Source organism: Haliotis asinina, chromosome 2, assembly GCF_037392515.1.
Source record: "Haliotis asinina isolate JCU_RB_2024 chromosome 2, JCU_Hal_asi_v2, whole genome shotgun sequence".
NCBI lineage: Eukaryota > Metazoa > Mollusca > Gastropoda > Lepetellida > Haliotidae > Haliotis > Haliotis asinina.
In genome coordinates this window covers 14,883,710-14,904,225 of record NC_090281.1, presented here as the reverse complement: position 1 = coordinate 14,904,225, position 20,516 = coordinate 14,883,710, and the positions used below count along the sequence as shown (strand labels likewise).

The following is a 20,516-nucleotide window of genomic DNA, read 5'->3' as shown; positions in this document are numbered from 1 at the left end:
CCCATCCTGCTATAATCCTAGTTCTGGGGGATTATAAATTCTGATTTTTAAAACATAAAAAATGAACAAAATACTGATTAAACGAACACACAAGATCATGTACACTAGGGACGTACAGACTGGTATCTTGCCCTTTTTCTCGACTAACAGCTGGACACTTTAGCACGCGCAACAGAGGCAGAGGACACGTCCAGAGAACGAAATGATTCACCCCTACGCAAATCAGAATAGAATCGCCCAGTCGAGCTTCCGGTGTACGTTTCCCACATGTTTGAAAGGAAGTAAACAACGAGGGTGTCAGCTCATTTGAATTAAAAATGCCGGTAGCAGAAGATGATTCAAGGAACGACATTTTCTTTGTAAGAGTCTCTATTCGTAGTTCTGAACAATTCTTTATGTGAACATTGTCTGATTATCTCTACCAAGTGTATGAAACGCAGGTTGTCATACACTGAACTATCATACACTTTAACACTTGTCATTGTCAAACAGTAACATATTTCATGTTTCATGTTCTTCATTGGTTGCTAAATGTACTTGATAATGAATAGTTGTATCACTTGTGTCAATTTCTTGGATCTATTGCTTTTTCTCAACATCCTAATTTTGTATCAAACCATAAATTATTTATAAACTGCAACATGAACACACGGCCTGATAATAGAGGGTCCCATGATATTTCTCATTGACAAATAAAACATTATGTTAAAATAAGTATATTTGCAGGACAACTAAATGATATACACAATACCTTAATCAGTGTTAATATCCCAGAAATATTACCATAGTTGACAACCAACATTCACTCCCTCACATTTGATGTCGTGTAGGAAGATGATGATCTACCATATGAGGAAGATATTCTGAGGAACCCATTCTCTGTGAAATGTTGGCTCCGCTACTTAGAGCACAAAAAGGAGGCATCCCGGGAGGTGGTCAACATGATATATGAGCGGGCGCTCAAGGAGCTGCCAGGGAGGTATGGCTTTGTAGACGATAGCAGGCAGATTGTTATACATAGTGACATGGGTATACATGATTTATTACCATAATTATCTCTATGATGTCTTTGAAGGGATGCACAGAAATAAACACAAGAGTATTTTTTATTGATGACAGCTTCTTTGTTGTGAAGGGTAACGTTTCTCAATATATTCTTACCTCTTCATCAAGTGAATGCAGATCAATAAAGAAGTTGTCATCCATAAAAACTCTTATCTCTATACTCACTGAACATTATACCATTTACTCCATGTCAAGTGGTTGGATGGTTCAGATTGTTGAAAATGTCAAAAGATGGTACTTGTTGTTTCCTTGTCTTGCTTTTGGTATTTAGGGTTTAAAGGAAACCTTTGCCAGCTCAGAATCAGAAAACAGTGTCTGAGTAAAGTATTTATATCAAACTTCATTCACATATTTATTTGTACTATGCTATGAACATTGATAAAACAGGTGAAAAGAAGTGTCTGTTTGATATTTCAAGGTTTTATTTCCAGAGCACATGCAACAGAAGGTTCCAGAGGCTGCCATCTTATTTTCCTCAAAACATAAACTTATGTTAAAATTAGGAATGCTAAGCTGAAAAACAATAACGAAACAACATTAGCTATTCTTCTTAACAACAGGCATTAGACCAGACTAATCACAAACTGAAAACTGTACATATTTATAATTGTTTACAGCTATAAACTCTGGTATAACTATTTAAAACTGAGGAGGACTCAAGTACGAGGCCGGTGTGTCACTGACCCGTCATATGAGGATGCAAATAGTGCCTTTGAAAGGGCTCTGGTCTTCATGCACAAGGTAAGATACTGAGTATAGCTCTTGTGAAAATTTGTTCACTCTTATCATATATCTGTTTCTGCTGGCTTGAAAGGTCATTGAATATAGATTGTGTTGTGAAAATGATGAATGTGCCTGGAAGATATTTTGAATTTTGTTTTTCCAGTCCCCATTTGAGTAAATTCCAAGTTCACATTATCATAAGAGAAGAAGTGAGATTAATGTATTAATAAGAAGACATGAAAAATTGTTTGAAGTAGAAGGTAGAGAAAAAATAATGGCACATCTATGGTGAGATGGGGTTCCACCAGATATGACAAAACAGTTAGAAGACCAAACTCTTCCATATCCCTTTTCACTTTCCCTTTCAATTTTGAAACTGGAGTCCCCCTCACGAACTCTATGTAGTGCTCAGTTGCTGTCCATAATGCAGTTATATTTGGTTTTATCTCAAGTATATGATGTTATTGACATGGACTTTTCTCTACTGTATGTGTGATGTGTTTGGGCAGGTGTCATGTGTTTGCATTTTCTTCTCAGATGCCCCGAATCTGGTTAGACTATTGCCAGTTCCTCATCGACCAGGGGAAGATCACACGATCCCGTCGCACGCTGGACCGTGCACTCCGGGCCCTGCCTATAACCCAACACAACAGAATATGGCCTCTTTACCTCAAGTTTGTCCGCATGTATGAACTGCCCGAGACTGCCGTCAGAGTCTACAGAAGACATCTTAAGGTAATACATCAGAGTGAGTGAGTGAGTTTAGTTTTACGCTGCACTCAGCAATATTCCAGCTATATGGCAGCGGTCTGTAAATAACCAAGTCTGGACCAGACAATCCAGTGGTCAACAGCATGAGCATCGATCTGCACAAATGGGAACTGATGAGGTGTCAGACAAGTCAGCAAGCCTGACCACCCGATCCCGTTAGTTGCCTCTTATGACAAGCACAGACGCCTTTTATGGCAAAATACATCAGAAACTCTGGAATACCCATTCCTCAAATGGTCTCAGAGTCAAGATCATAACTGCTGCATTTTTACACAACTAACGACAATAACTCTGTCACGATTTACTTGACATTTGCTTCGAACTGTATCATGATTAGCGTGTGATCAATAACAATATGAAAGTCTTTGGTGAAAAATAATTTGCGTTTTACTTTTGTAAGTAAGGCCCATGCTTTGTAAATATGGTTATCCTAGAGACCTTATAATATATCTATATATGTGGTCTCTGGTTATCACCCTTTGGTAACCATATTTACTACTCGCTATTTGTAATTATGGTACCCTTTGTCTTCGGCCAGCTTCAGAAGGAGAACACAGAACAGTACATAGAGTACTTGAAGACGATTGGCTGGCTGGATGAAGCTGCAATAAGACTGGCAGATATTATCAATGATGAAACATTTGTTTCAAGGGAAGGAAAATCAAAACATCAGGTGAGAAGACAAATGAGATGGGAAAGTCTTTTTGTTAGAGGGCCTAAGTATGATGCTTTTTAACCATGTAAAGTGATGTTGGTAGACTCATCAAACTGTCTCAGTTCTGTTTAAAGCATGGCATCAGTTTTACAGTGTGCTTTATGACAATTGTCAAAACGCAATTCTATCATCTCATTACTATTGAAATATCCCTATAATTTCTCATCAATGAAGTATCGTGTGGATTTGCTCGCTATGTGGTATCATGTAGACTTGCCATCAATGAAGTATCATTTTACTTCAGTGAAGTATCCCTTACATTTGCCATCAATGAAGTATCCCTATAATTTCTCATCAATGAAGTATCGTGTGGATTTGCTCGCTATGTGGTATCATGTAGACTTGCCATCAATGAAGTATCATTTTACATCAGTGAAGTATCCTTTACATTTGCTATCAATGAAATATCCCTTACATTTGCCATCAATGAAGTATCCCTATAATTTCTCATCAATGAAGTATCGTGTGGATTTGCTCGCTATGTGGTATCATGTAGATTTGCCACTGATGAGATATCCCTTACATTTGCCATCAATGAAGTATCCCTATAATTTCTCATCAATGAAGTATCGTGTGGATTTGCTCGCTATGTGGTATCATGTAGATTTGCCACTGATGAGATATCCCTTACATTTGCCATCAATGAAGTATCCCTATAATTTCTCATCAATGAAGTATCGTGTGGATTTGCTCGCTATGTGGTATCATGTAGATTTGCCACTGATGAGATATCCCTTACATTTGCCATCAATGAAGTATCCCTATAATTTCTCATCAATGAAGTATCGTGTGGATTTGCTCGCTATGTGGTATCATGTAGACTTGCCATCAATGAAGTATCATTTTACTTCAGTGAAGTATCCCTTACATTTGCCATCAATGAAATATCCCTTACATTTGCCATCAATGAAGTATCGTGTGGATTTGCTCGCTATGTGGTATCATGTAGACTTGCCATCAATGAAGTATCATTTTACTTCAGTGAAGTATCCCTTACATTTGCCATCAATGAGATATCCCTTACATTTGCCATCAATGAAATATCCCTTACATTTGCCATCAATGAAGTATCCCTATAATTTCTCATCAATGAAGTATCGTGTGGATTTGCTCGCTATGTGGTATCATGTAGACTTGCCATCAATGAAGTATCATTTTACATCAGTGAAGTATCCCTTACATTTGCCATCAATGAAGTATCCCTATAATTTCTCATCAATGAAGTATCGTGTGGATTTGCTCGCAATGTGGTATCATGTAGACTTGCCATCAATGAAGTATCATTTTACATCAGTGAAGTATCCCTTACATTTGCCATCAATGAAGTATCCCTATAATTTCTCATCAATGAAGTATCGTGTGGATTTGCTCGCTATGTGGTATCATGTAGACTTGCCATCAATGAAGTATCATTTTACATCAGTGAAGTATCCCTTACATTTGCCATCAATGAAGTATCCCTATAATTTCTCATCAATGAAGTATCGTGTGGATTTGCTCGCTATGTGGTATCATGTAGATTTGCCACTGATGAGATATCCCTTACATTTGCCATCAATGAAATATCCCTTACATTTGCCATCAATGAAGTATCCCTATAATTTCTCATCAATGAAGTATCGTGTGGATTTGCTCACAATGTGGTATCATGTAGACTTGCCATCAATGAAGTATCATTTTACATCAGTGAAGTATCCTTTACATTTGCTATCAATGAAATATCCCTTACATTTGCCATCAATGAAGTATCCCTATAATTTCTCATCAATGAAGTATCGTGTGGATTTGCTCGCTATGTGGTATCATGTAGATTTGCCACTGATGAGATATCCCTTACATTTGCCATCAATGAAGTATCCCTATAATTTCTCATCAATGAAGTATCGTGTGGATTTGCTCGCTATGTGGTATCATGTAGATTTGCCACTGATGAGATATCCCTTACATTTGCCATCAATGAAGTATCCCTATAATTTCTCATCAATGAAGTATCGTGTGGATTTGCTCGCTATGTGGTATCATGTAGACTTGCCATCAATGAAGTATCATTTTACTTCAGTGAAGTATCCCTTACATTTGCCATCAATGAAATATCCCTTACATTTGCCATCAATGAAGTATCGTGTGGATTTGCTCGCTATGTGGTATCATGTAGACTTGCCATCAATGAAGTATCATTTTACTTCAGTGAAGTATCCCTTACATTTGCCATCAATGAGATATCCCTTACATTTGCCATCAATGAAATATCCCTTACATTTGCCATCAATGAAGTATCCCTATAATTTCTCATCAATGAAGTATCGTGTGGATTTGCTCGCTATGTGGTATCATGTAGACTTGCCATCAATGAAGTATCATTTTACATCAGTGAAGTATCCCTTACATTTGCCATCAATGAAGTATCCCTATAATTTCTCATCAATGAAGTATCGTGTGGATTTGCTCGCAATGTGGTATCATGTAGACTTGCCATCAATGAAGTATCATTTTACATCAGTGAAGTATCCCTTACATTTGCCATCAATGAAGTATCCCTATAATTTCTCATCAATGAAGTATCGTGTGGATTTGCTCGCTATGTGGTATCATGTAGACTTGCCATCAATGAAGTATCATTTTACATCAGTGAAGTATCCCTTACATTTGCCATCAATGAAGTATCCCTATAATTTCTCATCAATGAAGTATCGTGTGGATTTGCTCGCTATGTGGTATCATGTAGATTTGCCACTGATGAGATATCCCTTACATTTGCCATCAATGAAATATCCCTTACATTTGCCATCAATGAAGTATCCCTATAATTTCTCATCAATGAAGTATCGTGTGGATTTGCTCACAATGTGGTATCATGTAGACTTGCCATCAATGAAGTATCATTTTACATCAGTGAAGTATCCTTTACATTTGCTATCAATGAAATATCCCTTACATTTGCCATCAATGAAGTATCCCTATAATTTCTCATCAATGAAGTATCGTGTGGATTTGCTCGCTATGTGGTATCATGTAGATTTGCCACTGATGAGATATCCCTTACATTTGCCATCAATGAAGTATCCCTATAATTTCTCATCAATGAAGTATCGTGTGGATTTGCTCGCTATGTGGTATCATGTAGATTTGCCACTGATGAGATATCCCTTACATTTGCCATCAATGAAGTATCCCTATAATTTCTCATCAATGAAGTATCGTGTGGATTTGCTCGCTATGTGGTATCATGTAGACTTGCCATCAATGAAGTATCATTTTACATCAGTGAAGTATCCTTTACATTTGCCATCAATGAAATATCCCTTACATTTGCCATCAATGAAGTATCCCTATAATTTCTCATCAATGAAGTATCGTGTGGATTTGCTCGCTATGTGGTATCATGTAGATTTGCCACTGATGAGATATCCCTTACATTTGCCATCAATGAAGTATCCCTATAATTTCTCATCAATGAAGTATCGTGTGGATTTGCTCGCTATGTGGTATCATGTAGACTTGCCATCAATGAAGTATCATTTTACATCAGTGAAGTATCCCTTACATTTGCCATCAATGAAATATCCCTTACATTTGCCATCAATGAAGTATCCCAATAATTTCTCATCAATGAAGTATCGTGTGGATTTGCTCGCTATGTGGTATCATGTAGACTTGCCATCAATGAAGTATCATTTTACTTCAGTGAAGTATCCTTTACATTTGCCATCAATGAAGTATCCCTATAATTTCTCATCAATGAAGTATCGTGTGGATTTGCTCGCAATGTGGTATCATGTAGACTTGCCATCAATGAAGTATCATTTTACATCAGTGAAGTATCCCTTACATTTGCCATCAATGAAATATCCCTTACATTTGCCATCAATGAAGTATCCCTATAATTTCTCATCAATGAAGTATCGTGTGGATTTGCTCGCTATGTGGTATCATGTAGACTTGCCATCAATGAAGTATCATTTTACTTCAGTGAAGTATCCCTTACATTTGCCATCAATGAAGTATCCCTATAATTTCTCATCAATGAAGTATCGTGTGGATTTGCTCGCTATGTGGTATCATGTAGACTTGCCATCAATGAAGTATCATTTTACTTCAGTGAAGTATCCCTTACATTTGCCATCAATGAAGTATCCCTTACATTTGCCATCAATGAAATATCCCTTACATTTGCCATCAATGAAGTATCCCTATAATTTCTCATCAATGAAGTATCGTGTGGATTTGCTCGCTATGTGGTATCATGTAGACTTGCCATCAATGAAGTATCATTTTACTTCAGTGAAGTATCCCTTACATTTGCCATCAATGAAGTATCCCTATAATTTCTCATCAATGAAGTATCGTGTGGATTTGCTCGCTATGTGGTATCATGTAGACTTGCCATCAATGAAGTATCATTTTACATCAGTGAAGTATCCCTTACATTTGCCATCAATGAAATATCCCTTACATTTGCCATCAATGAAGTATCCCTATAATTTCTCATCAATGAAGTATCGTGTGGATTTGCTCGCTATGTGGTATCATGTAGACTTGCCATCAATGAAGTATCATTTTACATCAGTGAAGTATCCCTTACATTTGCCATCAATGAAGTATCCCTATAATTTCTCATCAATGAAGTATCGTGTGGATTTGCTCGCTATGTGGTATCATGTAGACTTGCCATCAATGAAGTATCATTTTACATCAGTGAAGTATCCCTTACATTTGCCATCAATGAAATATCCCTTACATTTGCCATCAATGAAGTATCCCTATAATTTCTCATCAATGAAGTATCGTGTGGATTTGCTCGCTATGTGGTATCATGTAGACTTGCCATCAATGAAGTATCATTTTACTTCAGTGAAGTATCCCTTACATTTGCCATCAATGAAATATCCCTTACATTTGCCATCAATGAAGTATCCCTATAATTTCTCATCAATGAAGTATCGTGTGGATTTGCTCGCTATGTGGTATCATGTAGATTTGCCACTGATGAGATATCCCTTACATTTGCTATCAATGAAGTATCCCTTACATTTTCCACCAATGGAGAATCCATTACACTTGCTGTCAATGAAGTATCCCTTACTTTTACCAACAGTTGTGGAATGAGCTTTGTGAGCTGATTGCCAAGAACCCAGACAAGGTGACATCACTGAAGATTGAGCCAATCATCCGCCAGGGTTTGAAGCGTTATACTGACCAGATCGGTGTTCTGTGGAACTCACTGGCCAACTACTACATCCGAGGCCGTCACTTTGAGAGGGTAAGGTTTCATCATTGTCAGATAAATAGAAGAAACTTCTACTTCATTCAGTAAACAGTATGATTCACCTGCATCTGAGGGTTGTTACATCACAAGGATGAGTTGTAGAAACATGAAATTGAATTTATGGAGTTTATTAAGCAGTTAAGACTAAACTACAATGACTAGAGGTATTGATACAGAGTAATATTGTGAAAGACCTGGGGAAATGGCTGCGTTATGACGAAACAGTGATGGTTAGAGGAATAAATGTAAAGTATCTCATTTCAAAGAGATTCTTCTGCTTTGAGAAAGAAAGGAAGGCTGGAACATGATTTGGTACATTTATCCAGCTTGAGTAATCATACACAAATCTTATAAAGGATTGAATAGTCGAGCACTGCTCATGCACCTGTACTTTTTCCCAGGCGAGAGATATCTACGAGGAAGCTATTCAGACAGTGATCACTGTCCGTGACTTCACACAGGTGTTTGATGAATATGCCAAGTTTGAGAAGAGCATGATCGCAGCCAAGATGGAAGCTATGGAGGAGGCTGGGGCTTCTGATGAAGGTCAGGGTCATGTGATTGTAACTGTACTTTGTTCTTGTATTGGTTTTCTGTATCATGTGAGTGTTAAAGTATACAGTGTCTTGTGATAGGTAGTTGTAATTGAAACTGATACTGAAAACTGATTGAATGTTTAGATGACCTTGACCTTGAGTTACGGCTTGCAAGGCTAGAGAGTCTTATGGATCGTCGCCCACTTCTTCTCAATAGGTAAGTGTGTACAATTGACATATCAATGGACAGTAAAAGCAGTTTGAAAAATGTGATTTTTACTAAAAAAATAACTGTATATTTGAAAAACATGATTTTTACTCAAGAAATAACTGTATATTCAGTTTAGAGCACAAGATTTATGCCAAACATTGCTGGTTAAATGCAGAACATTTGATTATAAACAGATGAGGTAGACAGAAGTAATATCAATAAAGATTAATTTCAGAGCAAATTAATGATTTCATGACCCTAAAGATAACATTTTTAATCGAAACCAGAATGTTTCTAGCCTGTTTATTTTATGTTTATGTTTTTCTTCTGACAGCGTCCTTCTCAGACAGAATCCCCACAATGTCCATGAGTGGCACAAACGTGTCAAGTTGTTTGAAGGGAAACCAAGAGAGGTAGGTTGAAATGGGCACAAAAGATGAAATTTCTCCTTATCCTGACTCATGGCAAAGGCAATTAAGCATGAGTCAGGATAAGTATAAAATATCAGTTTGATTAAGAAAATTACATATTTTTCCTTATCCTGACTCAGCCATAATTACTTTCGCCAGGAGTCAGGATAAGTATAAAATAACAATTTTATTCAGAAAATTACATTTTTCCAAGGCGAGCCAAAGTACCTTTACAACCTCCACCTAAAACATGTCTGATTCTTCTGTGGAGTATTGTCAAGTGTGTATTTAACCTGATTTGTCTGGCTGTCCTGAAAGGCATTGAACAGTGAATTTAATGTGTCTGGCTCTAGTTAATATTGAACAGTGAATGAGATATGTCTGGTTGTCATGTATTGAATAATGAAACCTGATGTGACAGATCATCAACACATACACAGAGGCAGTTCAGACAGTCGACCCACAGTTGGCATCTGGCAAGCCACACACACTGTGGGTAGAGTTTGCCAAGTTCTACGAGAATGCCAAGCAAATAGAGGATGTAAGTATACACTGATTTGAACTGCTTTAAAGTTCCTAGCTGGGTAACTGACCCTGTTACTAAGATCTACTGTGTTTGTTTTACTTAAGCCCTATCGAAAACTTTACATGCACATATATGATGATCAGTGTAACCAGTACCATGCCAGGCAGAATCTACTCACTTGCTTGATGCATATGGTGTATCCCAGCTGTATCTGTCAATCTCTGAATCATCTCCTCCAGATTCTGTCATTTCCAGACAGATGGGTAGCCAAGTTGTCAAAGTGATCGCTTGTCATGCTGAGGGCAAATTTCCCTCATAGATACAATGTGTGAAGCTCATCTTTGCTGTTCCCCCACCTTGATGTTGCTAGAATATCTAGAATATTGCTAAAGGCAGCTTAGACCTCACTCACTCACTCACTGATATAGCTTGTATATTGCTAAAAACAGAGTAAAACAAGAAAATCCCTGTTCACCTTTATGTAGGTGTCTGTCATATTCGATGTCTATTCAGGCTAGAGTGATCTTTGAGAAGGCTGTGAAGGTGCCTTACAAACATGTGGATGACCTCGCCTCTGTGTACTGTGAGTGGTCAGAGATGGAGATCAGACATGAGTAAGTTAGTAGATGCTCAACAATGTGTTAAGTTTCTGAAGTTCAAATCACATATGATTAGTTACCTCTTTTGATTCAAACTGGAGAAATGTTTCAACAGTTGCTTTGTTATTTACTTAAAACTTCTGTTAAGGGATTTATAGTCTTAAACATTTTACAGTTCAATAGAACTGACTATTTAACAGTCTGAGTTATTTCCTCCAGGTCACAATTAAAAAAAGGGCCACTTGAGAGACATTCCATTTTAATCTTTCTTCTTTTTGTGAAAGTCTTGATGTGAAAATTGTTGATACAGTGAAAAGCAATATTTATTAATTCTTTCTCATTCTTGTGAAAGAGCAAACTGTAACAAAGAGGTTAATCTATAAGTGGAATGTTTTCTTTCAGAAATAATGATGAAGCTCTAAAACTGATGCAGAAAGCAACAATGCCACCACCAAGGAAGGTTGCTTATCATGATGAGGTCAGTCACATCACATGCTAAATTTCATTACATTGCGAGCATGTATCGAGTATGGACATACAGATGTACCTGTTGGTACAAACCACAGTTGATCCACACACGTAGTATTCTTGTTGTTTTAATTTTGGCTAGCATTTCGTACACTCGCCAGCAGCTGAAGGGATGATGTAAATCTAGCTAGGGTACATGCAGGTAGCAAAGGTACTGTAAGTCCACATGGTCCCTAGTGTGGTGATCGACCGTCTGTTGTTGGCGATCTATAGACTGTTTTTATATTGTATTGTCTAAATAGTGATATTGGTTTTAACTTTTCTTGCTGGTTTTAATTAAACTTGTGATATTCTAGTTGTTTTACTATCCTTCATTGACAGATTTTTAGAATGTGCATATATTTCATTTAAGTATTCAATTAAGTGTACTCGTCATGATATGGCTGAGATATTGCCGATGTGACGTTAAACATTAACTCACTCACCCACACACTCTATCATCCAGTGTCTTTCGTTGTCACTGTGTCACATTCTATTCTGATAGTAATCAAGATCATATGTCTGCCATAGTATATTCTTCATATCAATCTCTAATCAGCAGGGTTGACTGCATCGATGTTATTGGTATCATGTCATTTGAAAACAAAGCTTCCTAAGCTAAATTGTCCAGGGAAATTGTCAAGATAAAGTGGACACATTATATCTTGACAAAGATTGTGTTGTGTCGAACTGAGGGGATGGTGACTGTGAATTATGTTTGTCTACAGACAGAGACAGTGCAGTCAAGAGTCCACAAGTCTTTGAAAGTGTGGTCCTTGTACGCAGACTTGGAGGAAAGCTTTGGTACTTTCAAGGTAAGGCTGAGATATGAAGCAGTTTAGTTTTATGCAAAGTGTGCCTGCTTTTTTCATGTTTATGTCTCTACAGCACTGTAAGATGCTGTATTGTAATTGAAGAGCAGTATGTTACCTCTGGCTTACCATTCTCTTCCCACAGAGGTTACTTGTCATATCTTCCTACCTAACCTCTGTTCTAATACGACCCTATCATGGTCACACACACAAGGTGCGAGTGTTCAAAACTCATGATTGGAGGCAATCAGATTTAGTTGTGCAATCAGCAACCTTGTTTCAAAAGTGATCATTCACAAGATCTTGGTAATTTCCGGATTCATCGTGAACACTAGAACCTCTAACCGAGCGCGATACTCAAATGTTTCTTCTAGACAGAACTCGGCCATGTTGTATTTGTTTCTCCTCATTGCTTGCATTTGTCAAGTTGAATCTAGATTGATGTAATACGTGTTCTGATTGGACAGAAAAAAGGGAGATAAATCTGCTGCCAGTTTTTGCCGCTGGGGGATTTTATGAGAACCGCGAATTATGGCCGTATTAGAACAGAGGTTCGTAGGAAGATATGACAAGTAACCTCTGTGGGAAGAGAATGCTGGCTTACCTGCACCTAACATAACTACGGCAATGGGAACACAGTGATGAAATAGTTCCCCAGCAATCTTTGGTAGTGATTAGTGTGATTAGTCCTGGTTAATTAGGGAGGTGAGACAGCCTAGTGGTTATAGCGTTTGCTCATCATGCTGACCCAGGTTCTGTTCCCCTCATGGGTACAATGTGTGAAGCCCATTTCTGGTGTCTCCCATGGTGATATTGCAGGAATATTGCTAAAAGCTGTGTAAAACTCAACACACTGACACACTGGTTGATGAAGCCATGTCAAACCATTCACTTTAGGTGATGTGTAGATGATGAGCATAATATCTTGGCAGGACTCACTTATACACAAAATTCTGATGTAAACTGTAAATTATAAACTAACAATAACTGTTTTCAGTCATGTAAAGCTGTATACGATCGCATCATCGATCTACTGTAAATTATAAACTCACAATAACTGTTTTCAGTCATGTAAAGCTGTATACGATCGTATCATCGATCTACGGATTGCAACCCCACAGATCATAATCAACTATGGCATGTTCCTGGAGGAGAATAATTACTTTGAGGAGGCTTTCAAGGTGAGGCATAGAGCAGGACACTGATTTGTTTATTCCCTGCAGCCATGGCATCACACATCCCAAAGTTTCTTATAAGTACTACAGTCAGTCATGAGATAAGACAGTTATACTGAGATGTAGGTATAGCTCCCCAGCTGTGTTTAGAGTGAGCTCCCTTCGCAGCTGGAACCACTGATAATGTGGTTACTTCCTTCTTATTGACTCCTTATTCTTTTGTTATGCAGGCCTATGAGAAGGGAATTGCTTTGTTCAAATGGCCGAATGTGTATGACATATGGAATACCTATCTCACCAAGTTCATCGACAGATACGTGAGTAATGTGCATGTGAATATCATCAGTCATATGCTGAGCTAAACACATCAGTCATGCGAGCTAAGCACATCAGTCATGCTCTGAGTTAAGACTGTTGTGGCACAGTCTGTTGAGGCTGTCGTCAAGCATTACTTAAAGGTTTGTTTTCAGTCACATGCTGATACTGTTTATCAGAGGTGATACTATTTTTTCCATCCTGGACGTTGTAAACCAGGACCTAGATTTTCGAAGCTCCCTTACCACGTAGATAGTTGTAAGTGCTATATATTAACGTTTACTTAGGACTATTTTTGTGCTAAGAGAGCTTTAGTTCTTTATAGTTATCTTTTATCAGATGCCGAGATATCAGTTGCCATTTTTGAGGGTGCATATTTCAGGGAGGCAAGAAATTAGAGAGGGCAAGGGACCTGTTTGAGCAGTGTCTGGAAAAATGTCCTGAGAAGTTTGCCAAAGGTGAGGAGAAACTCGGTTTTTAAATGTAAACATTGTTACAGTCTGTTCCAAGTCTGTGGTAGATGTTAACATTTTACTTTATTACCCAAGTTTGTCGCAGATGTTAAGATTGTTACTCTGTGTCCCAAATCTGTGGTAAATGTTAACATTTTTCTATATTACCCAAGCCTGTGGCTGATGTTAACATTGTTACCCTATGTCCTAAGTCTGTTGTAGATGTTAACATTGTTACCCTATGTCCTAAGTCTGTTGTAGATGTTAACATTGTAACCCTATGTCCTAAGTCTGTTGTAGATGTTAACATTGTTACCCTATGTCCTAAGTCTGTTGTAGATGTTAACATTGTTACCCTATGTCCTAAGTCTGTTGTAGATGTTAACATTGTTACCCTATGTCCTAAGTCTGTTGTAGATGTTAACATTGTTACCCTATGTCCTAAGTCTGTTGTAGATGTTAACATTGTTTCCCTATGTCCTAAGTCTGTTGTAGATGTTAACATTGTTTCTCTTTGTCCTAAGTCTGTTGTAGATGTTAACATTGTTTCTCTTTGTCCTAGCACTGTATTTGTTGTACGCACGTCTGGAAGAGGAACATGGACTGGCACGCCACGCCATGGCTGTGTATGAGAGAGCCACTAATGCTGTACTGCCAGAGGAACAATATGAAGTATGTAGATATTTTTCATGACATGGAGTAAGTGGGCTTAGTGTTGAGACTTTTCATGTTGTTACCATTCAACAGAGTGGTCAAATTTTCAAGTATATTTTTTGATTATGAAATAAGCTTGTTAGTTACAGTTTCAGCAAGTCACAACAATTTATGGTCTGTTTTTTATCATAATAATACTTGGATATGTTTTCTGCCCTCACAGTGATTACTTTTGTCAAGTCTTGTTTACAAGTTCCACCAATGTCATATAGGTGATGTGGTGTTCCTTTCTCTACTGACAGTGGAGCTAGACAGTGATGTGGTTTCACGTTTGTATTACAGATGTTCAATGTGTACATCAAGCAGGCTGCTGAGATCTATGGTGTCACACACACAAGGTCCATCTATGAGAAGGCCATCGAGGTGCTGCCCAATGATGAAGCCAGGTTAGTGCTTGCATCCATGCCACTGTCCAACATGATCACTCTTGACAACACCAGTTTGATTCAATATTGGTCACTGTGACTTTAAGCAGTACTCACTTATTCAGGGATTGCAATTTACTGCGATTCTGCAGATTTAAATACAAATCACTCGATCCTGGCCCCCCAGACCCCTAGCTCATTTTACTGCTGGAATCACTTTCACCTGTTACCGTCCCTGCTTACTGCTTACCTTATCTGTGCCAAGATAATGTACTGATTGTGATTATCCCTTGCCTTGTGTTCAAGTAGAAGAAGTGCATCTCTTTAGGTTTTCTTCCCTTATTTTCATAGCATGCGGTTCAAAGTGGCAATCGGACCCACACACTTTCTATGCTGTTGTAGAGACCTGTTAAGACATGGAACAAGTTAGAAAGAGTATTTTGTCAGCCAAAACTTGGAACCCATCATCTAATACTTCTTTGTGTCATTTCCAGAGAGATGAGTCTGAGGTTTGCTGACTTGGAGAGAAAGTTGGGAGAGATTGACCGAGCACGAGCTATCTACGCTCACTGTTCACAGATCTGTGACCCAAGAGTAAGTCATTGTTACAATGTATGTGCCCCAGATTGAGAGTGTGCTGAATAGCCCTTGACAGGTGCATAGCTTGCAATACATCAGTGTGTGGCCTGAACTTGCAAGCAGCATCAGCTAATTTTTCATGGTTCTTGTATATTTCAAATTGTTATTGATATCAGATGTTAAGGAGTTTAGATTGTATCTCTCTCCCTGTTGTTAGGTAGCACCATCATTTTGGGCAACATGGAAGGAGTTCGAGATCAAACATGGCAATGAGGACACTGTTAGAGAAATGCTGAGGATCAAACGCAGCGTTCAGGCAATCTACAACACACAGGTGAGATATGGCCCATATGCAACACACAGATAAGACATAGGTCACATACAAGATGCAGAAGAGGTATAGGTCATATACAACACTCAGGTGAGATATAGGTCATGTACAACACTCAGGTGAGATATAGGTCATGTACAACATGCAGGTGAGATATAGGTCATATACATCACAGGAGAGATATAGGTCACATACAACACACAGGTGAGATACAGGTCATATACACCACAGGTGAGATTAAGGTCACATACAACACACAGGTGAGATATAAGTCATATACAACATGCAGGTGAGATATAGGTCATGTACAACATGCAGGTGAGATATAGGTCATGTACAACTTGCAGGTGAGATATAGGTCATGTACACCACAGGTGAGATATAGGTCACATACAACACACAGGTGAGATACAGGTCATATACACCACAGGTGAGATTATGGTCACATATAACACACAGGTGAGATATAGGTCATGTACAACATGCAGATGAGATATAGGCCATATATAACATGCAGGTGAGATATAGGTCATGTACAACATGCAGGTGAGATATAGGTCATATGAGTGAGTGAGTGAGTTTAGTTTTACGCCGCACACAGCAATATTACAGCTATATGGCGGCGGTCTGTAAATAATCAAGTCTGGACCAGACAGTCCAGTGATCAACAACATGAGCATCGATCTGCGCAATTGGGAACCGATGACATGTGTCAGCCAAGTCAGCGAGCCTGACCACCCGATCCCGTTAGTCGCCTGTTACGACAAGCTGAGTCGCCTTTTATGGCAAGCATGGGTTGCTGAAGGCCTATTCTACCCCGGGACCTTCACGGGTCTATAGGTCATATATAAAATGCAGGTGAGATAGAGGTTATATACAACATGCAGGTGAGATATAGGTCATATATAACATGCAGGTGAGATAGAGGTCATATACAACACACAGATGAGACATAGGTCATAAGTTTATACAACATGCAGTTGAGATGAAGATCATATACAACACAGGTGAGATTAAGGTCACATACAACACACAGGTGAGATATACACAACATAGAACTCATATTCCCTACACAATATTTTATGTAAGCCACATATTTCACACAGGTGATGAAAGATGTAAAAAATGTGTGGATCAGATATGATCATTGTTTACACGCACAAGAACACTGCCAACCAGCTTATAACAATGTTGTGTTGTGTCCCAGGTGAACTTCATGTCATCCCAGATGCTGGCTGCTGCAGCCAAGGGAGATGCCCCAGCAGCAGCAGGTGGAGTTGTAGAGCCTAACGAGATGCAGAAACTTGAAGAGAAGGCACGGCAGCTGGCAGAGGAGGCGGTGCGAGACCAGCCTCAGCAGCCTGACAAGAAACTACTGTTTGTCAGGTACACTGTGTTTCATCCTCATGTGGTGGATGTGTTGCTGTGCTTGTAAAGATCAGGTTTAGACAGGTGTTCAGCACCCTTGTTTGATGTGAGAGGGACTCCCGATATCCTGTGGTCAGTGGTCAGGCTCACAGACTGGTTCGAGCATGTCATCATACACCAGTGCCATGGATCAATGCTCATGATGTCAATCACTCTAGTGTCTGATCAAGCCTAGGTTATGAACAGAGAGGTGTGACATATTGAAGTAGCAAGAAAATAGTAGAGTGTGTTGAAAAACGTGAAAGAAACAAATTATTCATGTTAGCTCCTGACTTAGTCATTTACAGGTGTCCTCAAAATTCAGTTCCAACTTGTACTGCTTTGTTTTGTTGATGAATCGCAACATGCCGTTTCAGTTAATCCATTTGCTTGTGTGATAATGTGAAGCCATTGTAATGGCCTGTGTGGAGAAACTGTTGAAAAAGAGATTGGATATTTATGACTCTGTGTATTCAGGAGCTCGACCACAGCCGACGATATTGGCGAGATGGTGAAGACCGTCAACCCCGACGAGATCAACATCGATTCTGACTTCTCTAGTGATGATGATGAGGAAGTGGAGGGTAAGTCAGCCATTGATCATGAAGATAAAACACCACCTCTTGGTCTGATCCCAGAAGGGTGGTGGGGTAAGCTTGTGGTTAAAGCATTGGCTTGTCATGCCGAAAACCGAGGTTTGATTCCCAATGTTCGTACAATGTGTGAAGCCCAATTCTGTTGTCCCTTCGCCATGATAGTGCTGGAATATTGCTAAAAGTGGTGTAAAACCCAACTCCCTCACCTATCATACACTTCACTCGCTTGACAACGATACAAGAAGCTGTATTGAAATGTTGCTCCACCTGAATAAAGAAGTTGCTCATCCATAAAGTTTTGTCCTTATCTGATCATGCACTGATCAAAAGATGTAAAGGTACATGTTCTTGCCTTGGCTGCTACTAAGCATTAAACAAGGAGTGGTCAGGGTGGGGTACTGATGCAGTAACTCCAGCAAGGTAGTCTAGAGCAGTACAAGCATCCACATCAATGCTATGCTGTATTGGTGCAATAATTTTGAAAGCGTCATGCTTGTTGTTAGAGGGACTATTGAGTTACTGTGGTCAGGCTTGTAGATCATTGTATCCCAGTGCTGCACTTGGATGCTCATGATGTTAATCACTGTAGTGGCTGGTCCAGACTGGGTTATTTGCAGAAAGCTTTAATTTACCAAACTATAAGGAAAATTGTAAAGTGAGTCAATGAATAGTAAAAAAAACAAGGTGTCCTTGTAGCAGTAACATATGTTTATCAGTATCTCCTAGGATATATTACTTCATCTAGCCAGCCTTCCCAGTTTGGCCAGCTGACTGACTAATGTTTTGTGTTACAGAGGTTGAAGTTCAGACACAGATAGTCCCCAATAAGGTATTCGGGGGACTTGTCAATGAGGAGGAGGATGACTGAGCATCACTAATCACATGAAGCAGTCACAGTCATGTCATCAGTAAAGAAGACTATTCCATGGCAGTAACAATACAACTTAGTGCTTCATGATTTCATAACGGTGCACCCCAGACTGGTTGCCTCATCTTCCAAGTTGGTGGAATTAGATGAGCAGAGTTACATCCCCTGGCATGCCCAAAGTCTACATCCATAAATCACTTGTGTATTTCCTGTGTATCTGTTACCACTAGTTGATGGTACTTTGATATGCTGTCCTGATGACTGCCCATACTTTCTGGTTGTAAGATATTGATGTGGAATAAATACTGATATATTCATGGGACTTTTTTCTCTCTGGTGTTCTCATGGTACGTGTTTGTGTGGGTGCATGTACATATGCTTTCCTGTGTGTCTGTCAGTCTGTGTTGGGGAGTGTTTGGGTAGCCTAATGGCTAAATATCCACTCGTCATGCTGGAAACCCCCATTGAAGCCCATTTCTCAGGTCATCTGGCATTGAGAAAAGTGGTACTGTGTCAGTCTCTTTTGTAAAAACAAAGTTAGGAATGACAAATATCTTGGGGATATTTTGTTAATGAAATTGGGTGCACAATCTTTACAACTTCACTACAAAACATCTTGCCACCATGACCAGGATTCATGAACCTAGACCCACCATAAATATTCAGGACGCAGCCAATTATTGTACTGTATTTTAGCAGGTGCCTTTCCTGTGAGGACTATTTGGACACATCACATTATTTGGTTTTTTTTGTCAATTGTGCCTGGTTGCATGACGCATATTCAGGATGTTTAAAACAGGTTCAAGTCATCAACATATATTAACATCGGTTGGACCAATGCTCATGCTATCAGTCATATGTTCAGTGTCACTGGTTTAAATAATCGGTTACAAGAGGAACAAAAGAGACTTCACTACAAATCGGGATGGGTGTCAGACTTGCTGGCTTGGTTGGCGCATGTCATTGGATCCCAGGCGCGTGGATCCATGTCCATGATGTTGATCACTGGATTGTCTGGTTCAGACTCGATTATATACAGACTGCCACCATATAGCTGGAATACTGTGTAGTAAAAGTAAGCTCGCTCAGTTCATACATTTTAAGGGGAGACGGCAATGGGGAACTGGAAACTTTTCTCTTCAGGATTTATATCTGTTTCCTTACCTTAGGTGTAAGTGTAAACCCTAATTCGAGTTCCTTCCTAGAGTCTTTATAGGAATGACACTAACGATGGCTGACACTTCCCTGAACAAACTTCCCCAAACCCTGTAAAGCAGATAGGTAAACAGACGCATCTGCAAACATCGCCTGATCTGTCCATGATGTACACGAGACTATACAAAATACATAATGGTGATTGAGGTAACTTTGTATTGTAAAGGTCTGAAGGTCTGCTTCAGGCATGATGTTGAGATGATAATATCAGAACCTTTCATCAATGTCAACGTGACAAATGGATACTCAAGTAATGACTTTCAGTGTGCTTTGTACAGCCTTGCAGCCTTGCGACGCAATGTGTCGCGTCTACATTTTCTAGGATCCCTGAACATGATCCTTTGTGGTCATCGAGGGT

At 39.0% G+C, this 20,516-nt stretch overlaps 1 protein-coding gene across 3 annotated transcripts; it reads left to right on the top strand.

The window, feature by feature from the left end:
- Positions 1-145: 145 nt before the first annotated feature.
- On the top strand, positions 146-19,265 carry LOC137273298 (pre-mRNA-splicing factor SYF1-like). Of its 3 annotated transcripts, none has more exons than XM_067805853.1 (23): positions 146-359; positions 831-979; positions 1,683-1,806; positions 2,326-2,523; positions 3,098-3,232; positions 8,370-8,534; positions 8,942-9,086; positions 9,221-9,293; positions 9,622-9,700; positions 10,119-10,238; positions 10,737-10,837; positions 11,225-11,300; positions 12,058-12,144; positions 13,209-13,322; positions 13,547-13,633; positions 14,014-14,089; positions 14,646-14,755; positions 15,080-15,183; positions 15,657-15,756; positions 15,959-16,075; positions 17,280-17,458; positions 17,957-18,063; positions 18,870-19,265. In XM_067805853.1, exons 1-23 carry the CDS (start codon positions 318-320, stop codon positions 18,941-18,943), a joined length of 2,562 nt encoding a protein of 853 aa, XP_067661954.1. In that variant the 5' UTR covers positions 146-317; the 3' UTR covers positions 18,944-19,265. The 3 variants fall into 3 exon arrangements, with proteins under 3 accessions (XP_067661954.1, XP_067661956.1, XP_067661955.1); XM_067805854.1 differs by having other exon boundaries at positions 261-359; positions 8,370-8,539; positions 8,947-9,086; XM_067805855.1 differs by lacking the exons at positions 17,280-17,458; positions 17,957-18,063; positions 18,870-19,265 and adding exons at positions 16,163-16,220; positions 16,333-16,358 and having other exon boundaries at positions 255-359.
- The last annotated feature ends 1,251 nt before the right edge of the window (positions 19,266-20,516 follow it).